The following is a 20,535-nucleotide window of genomic DNA, read 5'->3' as shown; positions in this document are numbered from 1 at the left end:
CCATGTCTTTATTGTTCCTGTTAATGTTTAAAAAGCTGTCCTTTTACAGTAATGAAAACCTGTACAAAAGACATTAGTAACGTAGGCCTGACAGTTCTGCTGCAAGTGATGCCTACAAGTCCAGGAAATGCTGCACATACAGGCAACGGGAAATTTTACAAATAACAAACAAGTCACCAAATGTTGCTGCAATGAACGCTGGCCATTACGGCCAACAAAATAATAACAATTTACACCAATCTTCCCGTTCCAAAGTTTATACACCCTGGCTCTTAATGTAGTGTAGTGTATTGCCTTCTTGAGAATCAATGAACGTTTGCACCTTTTGTAATAGTCGTGTACGAGTCCCTCGGTTGTCTAAGTGTGAAAAGATGGATCTCAACATCATATAGCCGCTGTTGGAAAGAGGTCAGATATGCACAAGATGCTGGAAAAGTAAAGAATGTGCAGAACCTGTAGGATTTTTCTGAAGAACAGTCAACAGTTTAACTGCTCAGGACTAATGAACAACTATCACAAAACATAAACACAGTCGTTGATCATCCAGATAACGACACACAGTATTAAGAATCAAGGGTATGTAAACTGGTACTTTTGTTTACATTTGAACTGGTCCATTTATGTAAATTCAGTTATTATTGTGTCTTGTATGTAATGTATATGTAAATAGTCCACAAGTTAATTAGCTTATTAAGGGCAGTACTAAATAAAAAACAAAATGCAATTTTTATGATCCAGCTAGGCACAGTGGCTTAGTGATTAGCAAGTTTGCCTCGCACTGTCAGGATTGGGGGTTCAATATCCACTTCTGCCCTGCGTGCGTGGAGTTTGCATCTTCACCCCATGCTTCAGAGGTTTCCTCCCCCAGTCCAAAGACATACATTGGAGGCTGATTGGCATGTCAAAATTGTCCGTAGTGTGTGAATGGGTTTGTGAGAGTGTGTGATTGTTCTCTGTAATGAATTGGCACCCCAGTCAGGGTGTTCCCTGCCTATTGCCCCGAGTCCCCTGGGATAGGCTCCAGGCTCCCCGTGACGCTGTATAGGATAAGCGGTACAGAAAATAGATGGATGGATGAGCCCCCTTATTTAAACTTATCTAAACTTATGACCTCAGCTCTCACAACACATGTTCAGACAGTGCAGGAACAGTAGTCACTTCAATATCATTGAAAATGTTGACAAGCAGGTAGTGCTGAGTCTGTGCAGTTTTATAGATGAAAGGAAGAACATAGGATGCTGTTGCTACTGTTCAGGTAGTGCCACTTTTATTAGTATGTGTTTTTGATCTTTTCTTCCTGTCAGTAATAAGTGTGGAAAAGAGGTTGCTGGCTGGCTTCATGTGTCTCAGAGGAAGCACATGCTAGCTTTCACGCTCCCTGGTTGGTAGCTGTCTTGTGATCGAGGAGAGCTGGCTAAGAATTGGCAAATGACAGCAAAATTGTGCCAAAACAATTTAAAGTGAGCTCAGTGTCTACCCAGCTCTGCAAAGCCACCCTGATGCTCAATCATGTCTTTCCACTTGCTCCATCCTGAATCCTTTCTGAATGCTTTCTTTTCCACAGCACTGGCCTCAGGCAGTTTTGTAGTGTGAGCGGTTGTTAACAACTGCAGAAGCAGAACCTTTAGTTGAATGTCAGCCATCCAAGCTATTGCTACAAACAAATATATCAACAACAACAGCACAATTCTAGGTTTAACTCCTAGTGCCGTAGTTAGCATTTGGCTTTCTGTTTATTTATACCCCAACATTTTTTGGAATGCTTGGACACTTTTGAAATAATTTCTAGACAGGAAACACTATTTTCTTCCAAAGAGGTTTCTTATCTGATGTTAAATAAGCTCACATTTTTAGTTTTGGTTTACAAATTGCTGGACAATGATTTCCGTGATTTGTAAGCCATAATCATCAAGATTAAAACAAAAAAAAAGTCTTGAAATATATCAAAGAGCCTTGGGTGCTCATGACCCAGTTGCTGGTTCACCGGTTGTTCTTCCTTGGACAACTTTTGGTAGGTACTAACCACTGCATACCGGGAACATGCAACAAGGCCAGCTGTTTTGGAGATGACTCTGACCCAGTCGTCTAGTCATCACAATCTGTGAATGGTTTTGATATTATGGCTGATCCGGGGGTGGGAGTGGGGAGGGTTAGTACCTAGTACCTAGCATAGGTACATACCTAGCATAGGTACTAGGTATGTGAACAAATAAACGTTTGATAAATTAAAACATTTGTGTATCATCCATTTTTTAAATAATTTAATTAACAAGACACCAATGAATACAGTACAGGTCATTTTCACTCACTTATATGCATTAGTATAAGTTTTTGCTTCATGCATTCTATGGTTAAAAAGTTGACAGCAGCTTTAATTCCTGCAAGGTATGATCCAAAATCAGTAAATCGTGTTATTCACTTCTGAAATATTCCTTGCAACCCCCCAGCTTCTGCTACCTCTCAATTGCTTTTGCAGAAATCATGACTTCCCGCAAGCCTTTGCAATCCATGCCACAACACACTCCATTGTGGGAACCACTAATTGTTTGTTGGAAAAAAAAAAAAAGCATTATGGGGATGTAAAGTTTCAACAACTAAAATGTTGCAGCAGCATTGTAGAAAGGTTAGCATAAGGTTGTTAAAAAAAAATATTATGTAAAAATATTTTTGGAATTCTGAAAACGCCTGACAGAACTTTTTTGGAACCAAATTTCTAGTCAAGTCAAGTGAGTTTTTATTGTCATTCTTCTATACTGTATATTCTTGAGCATTGTCTGCATGAGCTATTTGTATTCATTCAACTTTTGCATTAAATTGAGGATGTGAGTAGTGTCTTTAGGTTTGGCTGTGGTATATATAAAACACTGCATGACATTTTTAGGGACAGATAAAAAGATTTTATAGGCATTAAACTGCTCGTTAACAATATCGATCCCTAAGAACTACCAATGGTTAACTAATGGTCCAATAGTGCTACATCCTCCTCTTTTTTATTTTGTGTGTGGCTGGAGAACTTATTCCTTTAAGCTATTTGAGTCATTGGAAGCTCATATGCAATTAAAAAATGGACAGGTTCAGAATCATCATTTAAACAAGTTCAGAAACACAACGTTAGTAAGACATAAAGATTATTGAGAAATCACAACAAACTCTGTCCTGAAGACTTTCCGATGTCAGAAAGAATAAATAAATTTAAAAAAACAGCTTTATTTCTGACAAAACACTGGTACTGGAGACTCCTTCTCAAGTATCCTCACAGAAAACTTCACCATATCAACAGTTACACACGTTTAAATCTGTTTATGTAGAGCATCCATCATACAAGTTCAGGTGTAAGTTGTTATTATAGAAATAATAACGTATTAGAAGAAGCACATTAATATGAATCTGTGATTTGCCTTGAAGCCAGAACTCCTTTCAGAGCCATTCTGTCATAGAAACTTAATCATCGAGACTTCAACGGAGATAGGGGATAATCTTCTATAAATGTTCACATCAGAACAGTGAAGTGAATTTCCCACTAGTCACTGCAGAGTGGCATTACATTCCCAAGCCCTATTAAACATACCATACGTAATGCACATACACAGAAAGCCATTTGGGATTTAAGCCACTACTGAGACAATCTCCAATGCAATTAAAGCATCTTTAACCACATACTGTAATGAATAAAAGAAATGTGCAAGATTTCTCTAATATAGTAATATAATTAGTCATGTTTCAGTATCAGGTGACTTTCTGTATGAAAAAAAACACAGTGTATGGATTTTGGTTTTGCCAACCCCTCTGTTATTAACAGCGTTTCACCTCCTCATTGCTGAGACATGCCCCTCTGATAATTGCTATTTTTCCCCCCTACAAAATGAAGATCACTTGATTTTAAAGCAAACACTTTAATATATTCCGTCCATCTTGACAGACTGTTTGACTCCATCGGAGCTACTCAAACACTAGTAGCTATGTTCCTGCACATTTAAAGCTTTCACTGCTCATTACTGGATAAAGTTCATGAAGGCTCTTGGTCATTAGCTGATGAGCATGTCTGTTTGACATAAGGAAAATGCTCAATTGTACAAGGCATAATTTAATGCAACAACGCAACTTTAGCAACTTTTGTGGACACCTGGCCATCACAACCATATGTTAATTTCCCTTCAAACCTGTTCCAGCATGACAATGACAAACCCCATGAAGAAATGGTTTGCCAAGGTTGGAGTGGAAGAACTCAAGTGGCCTACACAGAGCCCTGATCTCGACCCCACTGAACACCTCTGAATTAGAATGCAGACTGCATCCCAGGGTTCTTCATCTGACATCAGTGCCTGACCTCACTAATGCTCTTGTGGCTGCATGAGCACAAATCCCCACAGCCATACTCGAAAGTCTAGTAGAAAGTCTTCCCATAACAGTGAGGGTTATTATAACATCAAAGAGGGGTTAAATCTGAAATGGGATGTTCAAAAAACACACATCTGGGTGTGATGGTCAGGTGTCCACAAACCTGGAACCCTCCTAAAAGTGGGGCCCCCTCCCTCAGGTGTGCGTGAAGCACAGCCAAGGAGTTCATGATTTTTATTTATTTATTTTTCAAAACCCTTTTTTTTTTCAATGGAAATCACAACCCATTATTATCATAAGTCATATTTATGTTTGTAGAGTTATTAGCCTTTTTAACTGGTCCCTTCAATTGGTTTAATTCAAACCTCAGTAAGTCAGAAACATGCCAGCATAAATAATGTGAACCTGGACCTCGTATGTTCTGCTGGCAGAAATTTCAGAAATAAAATGCTGTGATAAACAGCCAATAATTTTGTACACGTTTAAATAATGAACCTAATATTTTCATGGTTGTGTTAAGTTGGAAGGGGGTCTATCAAATTTATGTTACAATTAAAGGAATCCCTAACTGCAAAACATTTGACAACCACCTAATCTAAAACACCTCCACCAATCATTTACATGGCAAACTTTTGACAATTCTTTCTTTTCACTTATGCAATCTTTGAATTGTTGGCCTATTGTTTTCGTGATCAAAGCACACACTTGAAGCTAACTGCATCCAAAGGTGTCATATCCTGTTAACAGAACTTTATAACTAGACAAAATGCACACACATTTTTTGCAATGAAACTATGCTATAAACTGTTTCATATGAGAACATATATATTTTCTGAAGGTAATTTGTCTTGAATAACACAGTAAATGCAAACATTCATTATAAAACATCAACATTGGAACTTGTATAGTATGTCTCTGGCTTGAACGTGCATGTCATTTAGAGCTTTAACGGACTTTAAATGGACACAGATATTTGAAGCCAGGCTGCACTGGAAGATATTACGCATTAAATATTTAATACATTTAAACTATAGACTGTAGTGATTTATAACGAAGTGCTCGCATTGCCACAATGTATTGAATTATTGTCAATTTATTCAGTTAAAAAATATTTAAGGTTTGTACAGCGTCATTATTCCGTTGCACTGCACTGTCTACATATTCTTGATATGAACCTGTGGATACAGTGTGGATTAAAAAAGCATTAATTTAACTAAAAGTTGTATTGTAGATGATTGTACTCTATTAATTATTCGCTGGTAATGTAGGCTACATGTCTGTGAGAACACACTTAGAATCGTGTGAGCAAAAAAAAAAACAACAAAACATTAAAGTGCCAGAATCCTGATAGCGACCCTAATAGTCTTATGCACTAAGTGTTTGTTGTGAAATTACAGATGTGGACAAGCAGTTCCAGATGTTGGTGCCGACCTGCGTAAATATCTGGCTAGTTTGCTGGCTTGTTTTTCCATCGCAGCCTACATAACTGCACATAGCTGACTAGAGAAGTCGGATGCGCTCTTTTCCTCAATGCCAACGCCTCAAAACACTGGATAAAGCTTACATAGTGCTGTCCTACGCGTTTGAATGAGCGCGTGCGCTATTTTGCGAACAGCCATCACTCACCGCTTAAAGCTCAGTCCTCACGCGCTGCCTACTTTCCTTCCGCGACTTCTCTCTCGTTTTTTGCTTCTTCTTCTTCTTCCTTGCCTGATTTCTTCTGCTCTGGAGCACTGTTTCAGCAGTGTTACTGAGATTATTGGCTGTCCGTCTGTGGTGATGTGGCAGCCCGCGCGGACGCACTGAAGTTCCGTTAAGCAGATGGTTTATTTAGAGCGCCGCGCGCTTATTTCTCCCCATTGATGGCTGCTGCAAGCTGGAGTTCAGTGGTTCACACGTTTCTGCCAACTGCTCTAGCACAGTGCTGCACACAGGGCTCCCTCTCTCACACATTCACACACACACATACACACCCTTCCTGACACTGTATTTCTTATGAGAGAAAATACAGACCACTGTGCATGGTTTATAGATTGTGGTCAGAGGACTGAAGGGGGAATCCTTACACCTCAACCTGAAGCACCTGTTGAGACAATACATCACTTTAATCTCTCTCTTTTTTTTTTTTAGCCTGTCGGTTCATGTAGTTTATTTACAATAGACGTTATAATTTAGTCTATCTGTGGGGTGTGGGTGTATGTGTGTTTTAAATGTCACTAGCTGTATGAATGCTCTAAAGAGCCGAGATGAATTCTTGTATGTCATGTGCTCTGGGTGTTGTTTACACATTTTAAAACCTCTGCCTGTCAATCAAACCCGAAGAACAGCGATTATTGGCGTCATTGTTGTCAGGCCGAGTCGCGTCGTGTCTATTGTTAATTAAATAAGTCACGCTGAAGATTGAGGAAATGAAATGTTTCGCTCCAGAAGCGGAACGTGTGAGACATGCGGTGTGTCGTGGCGGTGCTGCCACCTAGCGGTCGGATTCAAATCGGCGCTGTTGGTGTGAGGCTGGTCGCGTTATTGATGAATTGGTCTCTGAATCAGTCGTTGACAGCGTTGTGTTTATGTAATGGGCATTCTACTGACAAGGCACACGCTTTAAGAATGTATAGGAAGCAAACAACAAAAGCTGTGGTCGAAGTTGAGGTGATAAACGGACCGCAGAGCAGAGAACATTCTGACCACTCATGACTCAACTACAATTGATTACATGAATGTTTTTGGCATCAGTCTGGAAAACTTGTGCATTAATGAAAAATATTTAAACAATTTAGGCCTTTTACTCAGTAGCCTGCTTCGTTGAATTGAAGGGCTCTTGGCAACGATTTCAGCCTTAAGGGCTTTTGGCTATAAGCTTAACATGCCTGAATTTGGGGATCTTCTCCCAGTCCTGTCTACAGAAACTCTCAAGCTCTGTTAGGTTGGATGATGATTGCTGAAACACATTCTCAGCTCTTTCCAGATATGTTCAACTCGGGTGCAAGCTCTGGCTGGGCCACTCAAAGCTGTGCCAAATTCACAGATTTGTCCCAAAATATTGAGTTGTCCCAAGGTACTGAGGTCCCAAGCACTCTTCAGTAGGATTTCTTGCCTCTGAACATTGATTTGTTCCTCTTTCCACAAATCCTGACATCTTCCCAATCCCTCCAACAACATGATGCTGCCACCATTATGTGCTTTACTATGTTCAAATGCTGCTTGCACTACTATTTCTTTAAAAAGAAAGAAATAAATAAATAAAAGGTTTTATTACACTGTGGCAAATAAATAAGAGGCTAAGAGGAAGATACAATTACCAAATTTTAGGTCATTTTATGTAATACACAGATCAGCCATAACATTAAAACCACTGACAGGTGAAGGGAATAATATTGATTATCTTGTTACAAAGGCACCTGTCAAGGGATGAGATAAATTAGGCAGCAAGTAAACAGTCAGTTCTTGTAGTTGATGTGGAAAAATGGGTAAAATGTAAGGATCTGAACGACTTTGACAAGGACCAAATTGTGATGGCTAGACGACTGGGTCAGAGCATCTCCAAAACAGCTGGGCTTGTGGTGTGTTCCTGGAATGCAGTGGTTAGTACCTATCAACGTGGTCCAAGGAAGGACAACCAGCAACAGGGTCATGAGCACCCAAAGATGCACATGGGGAGTGAAGGCTAGCCCGTCTGGCCCGATCCCACAGAAAAGCTACTGTAGCACAAACTGCTGAAAAAGTTCATGCTGGCTATGATGGAAAGGTGTCAGAACACACAGTGCATCTCAGCTTGCTGCATATGGGGCTGCATAGCCGCAGACCGGTCAGAGTGCCCATGCTAACCCCTTCGTACATATGTATGTAGATCAGTGCTCAGAGTTACTAATACTTTACTCACTAAAAGTTTATTAAGCCAGGTTTTTGTTTCATATCAGGTAAAAAAACAACACCACCACATTCACATTCATTGATGCAATTGTACATTTAACTTTGCAGTGCAATTCTTAAGATATTTTAATAAGGAAAAACAGAAATAAATATGAGATCTGCAGGAGAACACAACCAAGAGAAGTCGAGAATGGGTTGATGGAAGGATCATATAAAGAAACATACTTCTGATTTTGGTGATAATTTATAAGCTGTCGTTATTAGTTCGGTAAATCAGATGATCTCACAGCCAATCTGCACGTTCACAGTTATATGGGATATTAAAAATAATTAGACAATGAGTATGGAAGACTGGAAGTTAAAAGAGTTTCAAGCTTCAAACAGTAAATGCAGCCTAAGCATAATCTGCAGTTTCTGTGTGACAACTAGAAACCTATTGTGGTTAGCATACTGTTTGTTCTCAAAAATGGCCCTTGTAACAGTACATGACTGGTCACTATCTGTTAAGGTGCAAAAATGGATTGTTCACATCGCTTCCATAAACCTCTGAATCCCAGACAACTAGATAAACTGTGGTGTGGTATAGTTATTGGTATACTGAGGTAATGTGTTCTCCAAATGAATGTAAACAAAATACCTCCATATTCTAATTGAAACAGAAAGACATAAATATGAATGTAAACATTTTAAAAAAGACACAAGCTCCAGTGTGTTTCAGATTAGGTCGACGAGAAATTCAGCCTCTTGTCTTTCAAAATCAGGTCATCCTTTTTAATGGGATTCCTCCAAAGTCTTTTAAAACAGAGATCAGACTTATTGAAATGAACTCAAAGGGAGAACATGTGTATTAGTTGATATATATGATACATGATACTAGTTATGTTTTACTTCAAATTACCTGATCACTTCGATCCAAGGACAAAACTGCAAACATGTAGCAAGGGCCATGGCTCCCGATGTGTTGATATTATTGGCCTCCAGACTACAAAAGAAATATACATCTAATCTGTGTACTGTTCAAAAATAGATCCAATATGCAAGTTCTATACCCCCAGGCTAATGATCTAAACACTTACTCAAGTCTTTTCAGTTTACTGCATTGTGGCAGAACTTCAGCCAGTTTCAGAACCACATCATTTTCACAGTTATTCCATGACAAGCTGAACAAAAACATGCAACACCCACAGGACAGGAAAGTAAATGTGAGTTATGATGAAAAATAGACTTCAATTATTATAAACCATTGTCAGACATACCTGATGTCCTCTATAGAGGTGCAGTGTTTGAGGCAAGATGCAACATTGACCAAGTCTGAGGTTCCAATGGAGGTTAAGCTGCAAGATAAGGATTTATACAAAACTATAAGATAGCTGAATAATTGCCATGTTTTAACATGTTGGGGTATATACATTTCCTATGGGACTCCAAACTACAAAGAGACTACAAATTGTGAAGTCTTTATTTACTTTATGAAACACATATAGGAAAGAGTATATGGAATCTTACTGTAGTTTTTTTAGTGCCTTCATGCTGACCAGAGCCTCACAGACACTTGAACAACCTTTTGATTCCATTTGGTTCTCAGATAGACTTAGAAAACAGAAAAGAATTGGAGAGATTAGACAACACAATTATGCAGCCATAAAACCATTCAATCTTGAACATTTGAGTAATATGTTTATACACTTATGGTATTAAGTGAGAATGAAAAGCAGACCTATAACCTTGATCACAACATGTTTGAAAATAATGATTAAAGAGAAACATGAAAGGGTTTGTTTTGTTTCATATAATGCATTCCTAAGTCACTATTAAACTTTCTTAGATGAGGATGCCCTGACTTACTCCAATTCAGTGAGCTCAGAGAGGGATGGAAGAACCTGACCCAGTACAGCTGCAGAACTGTGACCAAGGTTGTTCCTGAAAAGACTGAATATAAAGAATATATAGTTCACCAACAGAGTTTCAGCTTTTATCTGATTCCAGCCTACTACACACAACATTGTGAGGAACATGCTGCTTTATGGATCATAGATTTTATTTATTTTTTGCAAATACCATGTGAAAAATAGTGTGTGTGAAGGTGACTGTTAATTTTTAAAAATTTTACTGTATTTGTTGCAGTGCTCTGCAGTGGGACAGCGCTTTCACCAACATCTCTCCAGCATGGTCACTCACACGGTTCTCTGACAGACTATACATTAGAGAGAGACAGAGAGAGGTGATCACTCAGGATGCCTGATAATAACTTACACCTTGGAAAACGGTAGAAAATGGAAGGTACAGCATTTTGGGTAGGACAAACCCTAGGTCAGAATACTAGTGAAAATTCTGACTGCCTAGATTTATAATTTGCACTAGAGAGCACTTTATCTCCAGTACTACATATTTCTCAGAGAACAAATATAACAAAACTTTGAATTATGAGTTCATGAAAGTTATTTCAAATGCCTACTTACTTTATTTTTCTTAGTCTGGTCCATTTAGGGATGTGTTTCACAAGCTCCTCAACACCTCGATCACCCATTCTCAATCCAATCAATCTATTTTTTAAAAAAAATAAAAATAGAGCATGTACAAGCTTTTAGCACATTTTCATATTTATCCAAATCTATACAGTATGTTACCTTAGCAGGACTTTACAAAATTGGAGACATTGGGGTAAATTCATTGTTTTATTGTTCTAATGTATCATTTATTGAATTAGTATGGCTTTAATCCTTGAAATATATATATATATATATATATATATATATATATATATATATATATATATATATATATATATATATATATATATATATATATTCAGAATATATCCCTGCCCCGTGCCCAGTTTTCCAAATTCACCATGACTCTGACCAAGATAAAGTGGCTACAGAAGACGAATGAACTATATCTTCTCTCTATAGATCTAGAAGGCATGTAATCTCCTCTGCAGACTACAGCATCTCTTTCTGTGCCATTGTGAAATTTGGAAGGAAAGAAAGTTTTTGAAAAAGGAAGTAAAGTGACTGCTCACCGCTGCAAAAAAATGAAATATTACCAGGTGAAAATATGTTGAACATAGTTAAATGTGTCAAGTACTTTCTTTTATAAGATTACAGTAAACCAAATATACATAGGATTATTTAATGCATTTCTGAACATTTTCTAATAATTGCAAGCATTACATTTTCTTGCTCTATTGGCAGATAATTTTGCTTTTTGCACCTTTTTGAAGATCGAAATGAGTACAAACGTCTAGAAATAAGTTTAATAATCATATTTAGTTTGTTGTAATGTTATAATTGGAAATACTTGATAAATCTGGCGATATTCAATATATTTACACTTGCTAAAATGTTATTTTTTGCTGTGCCCTCTGCCTGGTGTGAGAACCGATCGCCTTCCCATATGATACGAGCCACACTCAAGTTCACTTGCAGTAAACCCCAGACTACTGTGTCCGGTTCCCTGGACTGCACATAGGTTTGAAAACAGCTATCACATCAACCAGATGTACTAAACTCAGGTCCAGAAAATTGTGCAAGTGTGAGAAGTGTAATCGGGATTTCTGCAGAACTATGTATAGCATGAACTTTTTTTTTTTCATGATTGTATATTGACAGAGCAAAATGTGAATGACTAGACAGAGGAAAAGAAATTTAAACTTACTCTATTTCTTCTAGCTCAATTAATGGGTGCAGACTAGCCAGCAGACACAGAACCCCACTGCCCTCCTTTGAGATCGTCTTATTCAAACTGAAAAATATACCCACCATAACACAGAAGCATGTGATAATGAGGAGTAGGGTTGTTTCAAGTGAAACTTATTAGTATATTAAAATAATAATAATAATAATAATAATAATAATAATAATAATAAATCATTTAAAAAAACAAAGCTTTGCAACATTCCTAAACCTCCTGAAGGAGTCAAGTCTATGTACCTGATCTTTTTGAGTGATGTCATGGCCTGAAGGCCTTGTGCAAAGCAATCTATGCTTTCTTCATCCAATTCTATAGAGTCCAGCCTTTGGGGAGAGATTACACCATGGTGACCAACTCTAACACTCATAAAGCAAGATTAGCTATGATGACAGTTTAGACCTTAGCTTCCTTTACTACTGTTTTAGTTCTGTTGTACAGACCCACTGTTACAGACAAATCATGCAGGCACTGTAGTATACTGCCATATGGTACAATTGCTTGTGTGTTGCAGTAGCATGCTGCAGGGATGATATTTTTGAAGGCCAACCCAAAAGTAGGCATCACCCTGGTTCCCTCGACAAACAGCCAATAGGATTCTTCCATTGGCTTTTGGATTATTGCAGAAGGTCTGTGACCAACGAAAGTTTATCATTCTTACACGTTTTGTTCAAGATAACTGTAGAAAATTAACACGAATTGAATTATGAATTTTGAAGCCTACAGTAAATACAATCGCCAGAAGTAAAAAGCTAAAAGTTAGGCTATAAACGCTGACTGGAAGTGAAGTGATGTCATATAAACGATGACTGGAAGTCACCACCACTAAGCTTCCGACAACTTTTTCAATCTTTATTAAAAAAACATGTTCTCTAATAAGGATCCATGCACATGAGGATTTTTGGGAATATGTCCATGTTGTGTTATTTTGGAGAAAATTCTGTTTGTTTATACATTCATTTCTTTTGGATAATTTTTCTTTGTGGTATAAAGAGGTTTTATTTATACTGTAGCACTACAGTTTGAAAAAACATTACAATTGGAAAATACTAGAAATCTATAAATCTGCAAGCTGGAAAGTTTGAGTTGGAATAGTTTGCAAGAGCACGAGTATAAACACAATGTGGCTGTAGTAGATGAGTTTTCCTGTTCGGTGTGATGACTTTTATGTCCCGACAACCTCTGTATTCCCTTTTAGACGCGTTTGCAACCGCCTTTTTCAAGACACATAAAAGCTTTTTTTTAAAAATCACGAGTGCGGTATTACTGATGTATTTTATGTCATAGGATAAAGTGTGACAATATCTTGAACTTGTGTTAACCACAGACGTTATTTCAGGCATTTAACCAAAAACCATTTAAAAAACCCAGTGACTTCAGGACGAAGGAACTGGGACTTAGGACTCATCCCTGCAGCATGCTGTAGAATAAAATAGATCGTACTAGATGCAACATTTCATGCAACATTTCCTTCAACAATCTTGAATTGTTCGTTCATAAGTATTCACAACTAGAGGAATCACAGCTATAGCAGTAATCATCCCCTGTTTATTAAGTTTTACATACTCAGACTCTAAATGTACAAAAACTGAAAAAGTTAATTAGCCAAGATATAGAGGGTAGCTACCGAATTTCTTCCAGAGAGTGGCACTGGACCAGACCACGGACCAAATCACGCCCTCCTGTTGCAGTCCAATCCAAGCACTTTAAGAGACTAGATTGAACAAGGACACACAGTCACTAATATAAAACACAACTCTTAAATAAGTCTTGGCCCTGACCTTTGGTTCAGATGTCTTAAATGATTACGTGATTGGCTTGGATGGTCAATAATTGCCAGGGTCAGGTTTAAGATATGAATTATGGTCTCTTTTGAGGTATAGAGGAGAGCAAGAATGATAGACCATGATTGCACAAGTGAGAGGATGAGCTAAAAAGAAAAAAAAAACAAAACAAAACTGAACAACAATCAAGTAAGCTGGAGAGCCAATCAAACCTAGAATAGAGGCAGTCTGTACAGGCGACAGTTAGCTTTTTTTGACGATGCTTTACTTAATTAACTAAATATCCAAAACAGATTTTCATCGATTAAATTTTTTTCTCTAAACAAAGATTTACTGTGTGGTCTAATTTCAGTGGTCTTTTTTTGTAAGATGTAATTATTTATATAAAGGGGTATATATTCAGAAGTCTGTATTTTTAATGTAAAGACATCTTGCAAAAAGGGGGCCTCGGTCAAATTTTAATGCCATTTGGGGGGCCTTGACCTGGAAAAGTTTGGGAACCCCTGGTCTAATTCATCAAGTTCATTTATTCATCCATCTTCAGAAAACCACTTTATTCTACAGTTCTGTGGTGTTTCAGGCTCACATTGCCCATCACTGACTAAAAAGTCTAGTCTCAAGTAGATATATTAGGCTATATTTACAAAATTGCTTGGAAACAATATACATGACATATACTCAGAACAAGTCAGGTCTTTGCTTCATGGCATTATTTGAAATCATCCAGATCTTTTGAGAAAGTCAACCAATAGGAAGTACTGATGAAGATTATGAATCACTTTTTACCTGAGTGATCGCATTCTTGTAAAACCCTGAAGGGCATTCCCTAATACTGCAGCTCCTCTGTCTTTAATTACATGATGGGCCAAGCTAGAAGACATTTGAAACATTTTAAAAATATAAATATGCATTTGGCATTGGGGAGATGGAAGTCATTTCAATAAAGTATACCCAAAAAAAGGACAAATTTAAGAACTGTGAGAGCGATACCTCAGCTGTTCCAGGTGCTTTTGTGCATGCTGTAATGCAAATATTACTGCTTCATCTTCTGTTTCTCCTTTGGAACTAAGACTGTGGAAACATGTAAAGACAGAAAAACATGACATGCTTAACAGTAGCGTCCAAAAAATGTCCTATTAGCATAATGTTATGGAATAATCACGAATAATCAGTAAGCAGCAATTTCTGACATTCTGACAGACTCTAAAATTTGACATTGGTCACCTGAGGATCTTGAGATTCTTCAGCGAGGGAAGAACTGAAGAGAGAAACTCTGCACCATCTGCACCCATCGTCAGCTGAGAGAAGCTTGGCAACAAAAAAAGCGAGAGAGAAGTATTTATTACACAGATGCAGAGTGTTCAGAACTTAGTCTACGGTTAGGGCTTTCTTTAATTAACATACTGTAGCTTTAGGTTTTCAAGATGGTGGCTTGAAGGACGGTTGTGTGCAGTCAAGCTGGAGTTTCTTTATATTGTAACCCATATATCATAATTTTTGCATGTCCATGTTTTTCTTTTCTCATTATGAGCAGAAATAATTTTTTAGGCAATCATAAAAAAAGTGTAAGAAAACTCTGATTTACAGCAGTCCGGACGGGGTCGATGAGCGAGCTGGCGCTGCTAATGCTAATGCTAATTCACCTGCGTCTCAGCTATCCGATGTGGTGGCGGAGATCACAGCAAATATTTCCAAGCTTATTGATGAAAAGATGGATCCGATATCGCGGCTGCTATGAATGCACCGTGCTGAATTGGATGGACATGAAAAGCGGATTACGGGGGCTGAAACCAGGATCTCTGTGATGTAAGACATGTTTACCCCGATTGAGGCTAAGCTAAAATCCCTAGAAAAGCTCGTACATGACATGGCTGAACATGCTGAGGACCTTGAAAACAGAGGGAGAAATAAGAATATTGCATCGTTGGTTTACCTGAGGGTGTTGAGGGCGATAGCCCCTACACAGTTATTCGAGTCGTGGCTCATAAGACTCTCGATATTGCTACGAAAGCAAAAAGAATGCATCGATCACTTGCCCCCAAGCTCCTTTCTGAACAGCGATCACAATATATTTTGGTGAGTTTCCATAACTTTCAAGACAAGCAACAGGTGTTAAACGCTGCACGGGAGTTGGGAATCAATGAAATTTGGAGATAATACAGTGATTTTTTTTCAAGATTTCTTGGCCTCTGTTCTTTGCAAGCGCAAAATTTATTTATTTATTAATTTATTTACAGGGGCAGTGCACATTAATGAACATGATTGTAAATGTGCCAGAATTAGCCTGGGGTAGTGGCGGTTGACGGTTAAGGCTCTGGGTTACTGATCAGAAGGTTGGGGGTTCAAGCCCCAACACTACCAAGCTGCCACTGTTGGGCCCTTGAGCAAGGCCCTTAACCCTCTATGCTCCAGGGGCGCCGTATCATGGCTGATCCTGCGCTCTGACCCCAACTTCCTTACATGCTGGGATACGTGAAGAAAAAAGAATTTCACTGTGATGTAATATATACTGTATGTGACCAATAAAGACTCATTATAAAGATCCCTGACAGAATGTTATAAAGTTACCCTAAAAAACAAAGCATCTAATATTAATACAATAACCAAAAACAAAAACACATTGCATTATCAAATACTAATTAAAAAATACAAGCACATGATTGCTTCCAAGCACAATAAAACATATAAATGTTTGACCGAGTGAAGAAACGTCTGAAATAAATCGGTGCTGAATACAGGCAAATCTACCCTGTCCTTCTCAAGGTCAATTTCCGCGGCTCTGTAAAGGTGTTTCAGGACCTGATTGCTGTCGAGGAATTTCTGGACTTATTGGATGGGACATCTGCCGACAACGTTTGATCGCTTATTTTACATTATAGGTTGTCCAGGTAATGTATACACATCAGAATGTGAGCACAAAATATTGAGAAATTTTAATGGGACTTTGAGACTTGCCGACTGCTTATATTCAAGGTACATGGGTAAGGATGGTGGCATCAGCTCTTGGTGTTCTGAATGGATAATTCATTTGTCCCTTCCTTTTTTCGTTAGAGAACCTTTTCCACTTGAGCTCTTGATATATAGGAGGATGTAAGGTGTTTCATTTTGCTGTCAATGTTAGGCAATTCGCCGTCTGAGTTCAGGTTTTTCTGTTTGTTATTTATTTGCTTTTTGTTTCTCGGCTCACCATTTATTTGATTGATTGACATGCATTTTCAAATGGTATATTTGGATTACATTATGTACATTATATGCATGGAATGTTAATGGCATTCATACACCTGTTAAGAGGAGGACGTTTCTGACTTATCTAAATAAATAAATAAAAAAATTAAATAAAATAAAAAGGAAGGGGTACACATTGTTTTATTTCAGGAGACCCATTTAAATGCTCAGGAACGTTCTAAATTATCACAGGAGGGGTTTGGTCAAGTTTATTTTGTTCATCCTTTACATCAAGGAGTATTGGGGTAGCCATTTTAATCAAGAAAAATGTGCCATTTCAAGTTATGGATGTTATTATGGACATAAGAGGGTGCTATTTAATTGTGAAAGGGATATTGCATGAGGAAGAAGTTACTTTAATGAATGTATATTGGCCCCCTGGACACAGTAGTGACTTTCTGACTTTTACAGCCTTTTCTAAGTTAGCAGATTTTGAAGTTAAGAGATTATTTATTGGGGGAGACTTTAATTGTCATCTAAACCCTATTATGGATAAACTCCCAAGGGGCAAGCTATCATTATCATTTGAATATGTAGATGTATGGAGGGCTCACCACCCCATGGAACGGGAATATACTTTCTTTTCCAAGGTTCATAATTGTTATACTACTATAGATTTTTTCCCCCCTGAAAACTATGCTGGAACATAGTGTCCTGTTCTATATGTTCTGACCATGCTGCAGTTTTTATGGAATATTCTTTTGGGAATCAGAATATTCAAACTAGAAGTTGGAGATTTGAACCATTTATCTTGGCAGACCACAACTTTTTATCCTATTTCACGGAGGAACTCAACTCTTTCATGTCTATTAACTCTGCCTGAACTGGAGACCAACTGTTGTTATGGGAAACATCTAAAACTTTCTCTACAGGTCTTATTATAGCATATACATCAAGTAAAAGGCGTAGACAAGCTGATCAGAAAGAAATCTTGATATCTAAGCTCAAGAATGCCGAGAGATCGTACGTTAAAAAAACATGCTTCACTAAGATGAAGGAGATCTCCGCACTCCGCTATGCCTTCTCTTCTCTTTTAACAAAACAGGCAGAAGGGAAAATTCAATATGCTAAGAAAAAATTGTATGAGCATGGGGATAAGGTTGGGAAATATTTAGCATAATTAACAAAGAAAAAATCAGACTCTCAATCCATTCGGTCTATTGTAGATAGCAGTGGTAAATATTTCTTCAACAATTTATCTATTAATAATATATTTAAGGAATGATACAAGAATTTATATGAATATCATACCATTACAAGGAGATGTTACAAGGAGATGCAGGGTCCACAGAGGTCTTTTTTTACTCCCTCAAACTTCCCACTTTATTAGAAGACCAGATTTCCTCCCTTAATGCCCCTATATCTTAAAAAGAGGTACTTGACCCCATTAAGAGTTTGCAATCCGGGAAAGCGCCTGGCCCAGGTGGACTTAGTAGTGAATTTTACAAAGGATTCAGAATCTCTTAATTGACCCACTGTTAAATATGTTTAATGACTCATTTGGGAAAGGCTGTTTACCCCAATCCCTGAGAGAGGCAAACGTATCTTTAATTTTTTTTAAAAATGTAAGCAGGCTGAAGATTGCATTTCATTGCTGAATGTGGACTTGAAGATCCTTTCCAAAATTTTTGCAACACGTTTAGAAGGCCTTCTTTTCTCTCTTATTAAGGACGCCCAGACAGGTTTTTATCATGGAGTGCAACTCTGTCAATAATATGCGTAGGTTATTTAACATGATACGGTTCTCTCATCGGCAACCATTAGATAGTCTTGTGATTTCATAAGAAGCGGAAAAGGCATTTGTCCGCATTGAATGGCCTTATTTCTTGCATACGCTACAAAAATTTAGTTGTGGCGAGCATTTTATCAAATGGGTCAAGTTACTGTATCATGAGCCTCTTTCTTCTGTGTTTACTAAAGGTTTTCGCTCATCCACTTTTAACTATAACAACAAATGCTAACCTTTGTGGGTTAACGGTCGCAAATAGCCAGATGACATATTTCACAGAAGGTGCAATCCATTTTTGACAAATATAGGTTTAAGTATATCCTCTATTCTTTCTAGAGGATTTGTTTAATGAGCTATAAATATGTAAGGCATATTGAGGCAATGTTTGAACCATCACTGTGATCTCTCTTTTTTTTCCTGAGCCATTGGAGTGGTGAGCTGCAACCATATATTTATATATATATATATATATATATATATATATATATATATATATATATATATATATATATATATATATATAAACATCCTTTACAAAAAAATGTTTAATAAAAATGAACATACTGTAATTCCTGCAGAGAGGGACAATTCCTGAGAGCAGACTGTAGTGAGGATAAGTGCTGCCCCTCAACTTCACAGTCATCAAAACTGAGGGAAGGAGAAACACAATACACTCAATACAGCGTATGAATGTATTCACTTATGACCCATAATAAAGTATTATGATCCAAAGGCCTCATAAAGCCCACAACAAAAGTAGCTGCCAGGTCAACAGTTTTCACAGGTTGATTTTAGTTTTGTATCCATTAGAGACATTTATCATACAGAACTAGTCACCTTGATATTTATCTACATAAAAATATTAAACTACTCACCTTATACAGTGCACAGCAGAAAGGGAACAATTCCCATTCTCCCATTCATTAGGGATTCTAAAGTAAAAAGTGAAGCATTTAATGTTATTGTAAAATGTTTACTGGGTTATATAAAGTAAGTTCAGGGTGATAACACATTACACCACCCCGTCATGCATTATAAATTTATAACAGCATGCCCCATTATGTTTTATTCATTACTTACACAACATATTTAGAAGTAGAAGCTTTGGGACTTACGTGGCAGAGACGAGGCTTTCAACAGAAAGTTTAAGACATGTTTTTTCAACTCTGCAAGGACAAATGATTTATTTCATTAAGTGAAATATAGCTGAATAAAAAGAATAATTTTTGTCTCTGTTACATACGAGTAGATAATCTAAAGACACCAGAGTGATGACTCTCAATCCAAAAGACTGAATAGAATTTACTGAGTCGTATAGTCAAATAATAGCTGATTTGTATAGTAAATAATTAGGACCTCAAAAGTAAAAGTGCATAAATGTAATCAAAAACAAATATGGTTCATTATATCAGCATGACAAAATAATCATGGTTATACACTCACTGGCCACTAACCAATCAGTCAGTTATGTGTCTACAGCGCAATGCATAAAATCATGCAGACACAGGTCAAGAACTTCAGTTAGTATTTACATGAATCAGAAAGGGGAAATATATTATCTCTGTGACACAGTTGTTGGTGCCAGATGGGTTGGATTGAGTGTTTCAGTGTTTCAACTGCTGATCTGTGATTTTCATGCAGAACAGTCTTTACAGTTTATGCAAACGATGCAAATGGTACACAAAACAAAAAACATCTACTAAGAAGCAGTTTGGGAGATGGAAATCCCTTGTTGATGGGAAAAGACAGAGGAGAATAGACAGACTGCTTTTAACTGCAAGAAGGCTACTGTAATTCAAATACCCACTCTTTTCAACTATGGGGAACAGAAAAGCATCTGGTTCCACTCCTATAAGCTAAAAACAAGGATCTGAGGTTAAAGGGGGCAGAACTTCACCG

The 20,535-nt window shown here is 37.6% G+C and overlaps 2 protein-coding genes across 2 annotated transcripts in view; both read right to left on the bottom strand.

The window, feature by feature from the left end:
- Positions 1-7,629, bottom strand: part of cpne2 (copine II) — a 42,834-nt gene extending 35,205 nt beyond the window's left edge. The window contains exon 1 of the mRNA XM_017465930.3: positions 5,965-7,629. The gene's annotated coding sequence lies outside the window, so the exon portion shown is untranslated. The remainder of the gene's footprint in view (positions 1-5,964) is intronic.
- Positions 7,630-8,210: 581 nt separating this feature from the next.
- Positions 8,211-20,535, bottom strand: part of nlrc5 (NLR family, CARD domain containing 5) — a gene marked incomplete at its 5' end in the record, with an annotated part of 30,802 nt that continues 18,477 nt past the window's right edge. Inside the window, 17 exon segments of the mRNA NM_001200066.1 lie at positions 8,211-9,000; positions 9,107-9,190; positions 9,285-9,368; positions 9,465-9,542; positions 9,715-9,798; positions 10,054-10,137; positions 10,319-10,402; positions 10,668-10,751; positions 11,866-11,952; positions 12,141-12,224; positions 13,526-13,612; positions 14,469-14,552; positions 14,673-14,753; positions 14,907-14,990; positions 19,201-19,284; positions 19,512-19,568; positions 19,752-19,802. Of these exon segments, the coding sequence (NP_001186995.1) occupies positions 8,928-9,000; positions 9,107-9,190; positions 9,285-9,368; positions 9,465-9,542; positions 9,715-9,798; positions 10,054-10,137; positions 10,319-10,402; positions 10,668-10,751; positions 11,866-11,952; positions 12,141-12,224; positions 13,526-13,612; positions 14,469-14,552; positions 14,673-14,753; positions 14,907-14,990; positions 19,201-19,284; positions 19,512-19,568; positions 19,752-19,802 (1,354 nt within the window). The 3' untranslated portion in view covers positions 8,211-8,927.

Source organism: Ictalurus punctatus, chromosome 4 (assembly GCF_001660625.3).
Source record: "Ictalurus punctatus breed USDA103 chromosome 4, Coco_2.0, whole genome shotgun sequence".
NCBI classification, from domain to species: domain Eukaryota; kingdom Metazoa; phylum Chordata; class Actinopteri; order Siluriformes; family Ictaluridae; genus Ictalurus; species Ictalurus punctatus.
This window is presented reverse-complemented; position numbering and strand designations above follow the sequence as displayed.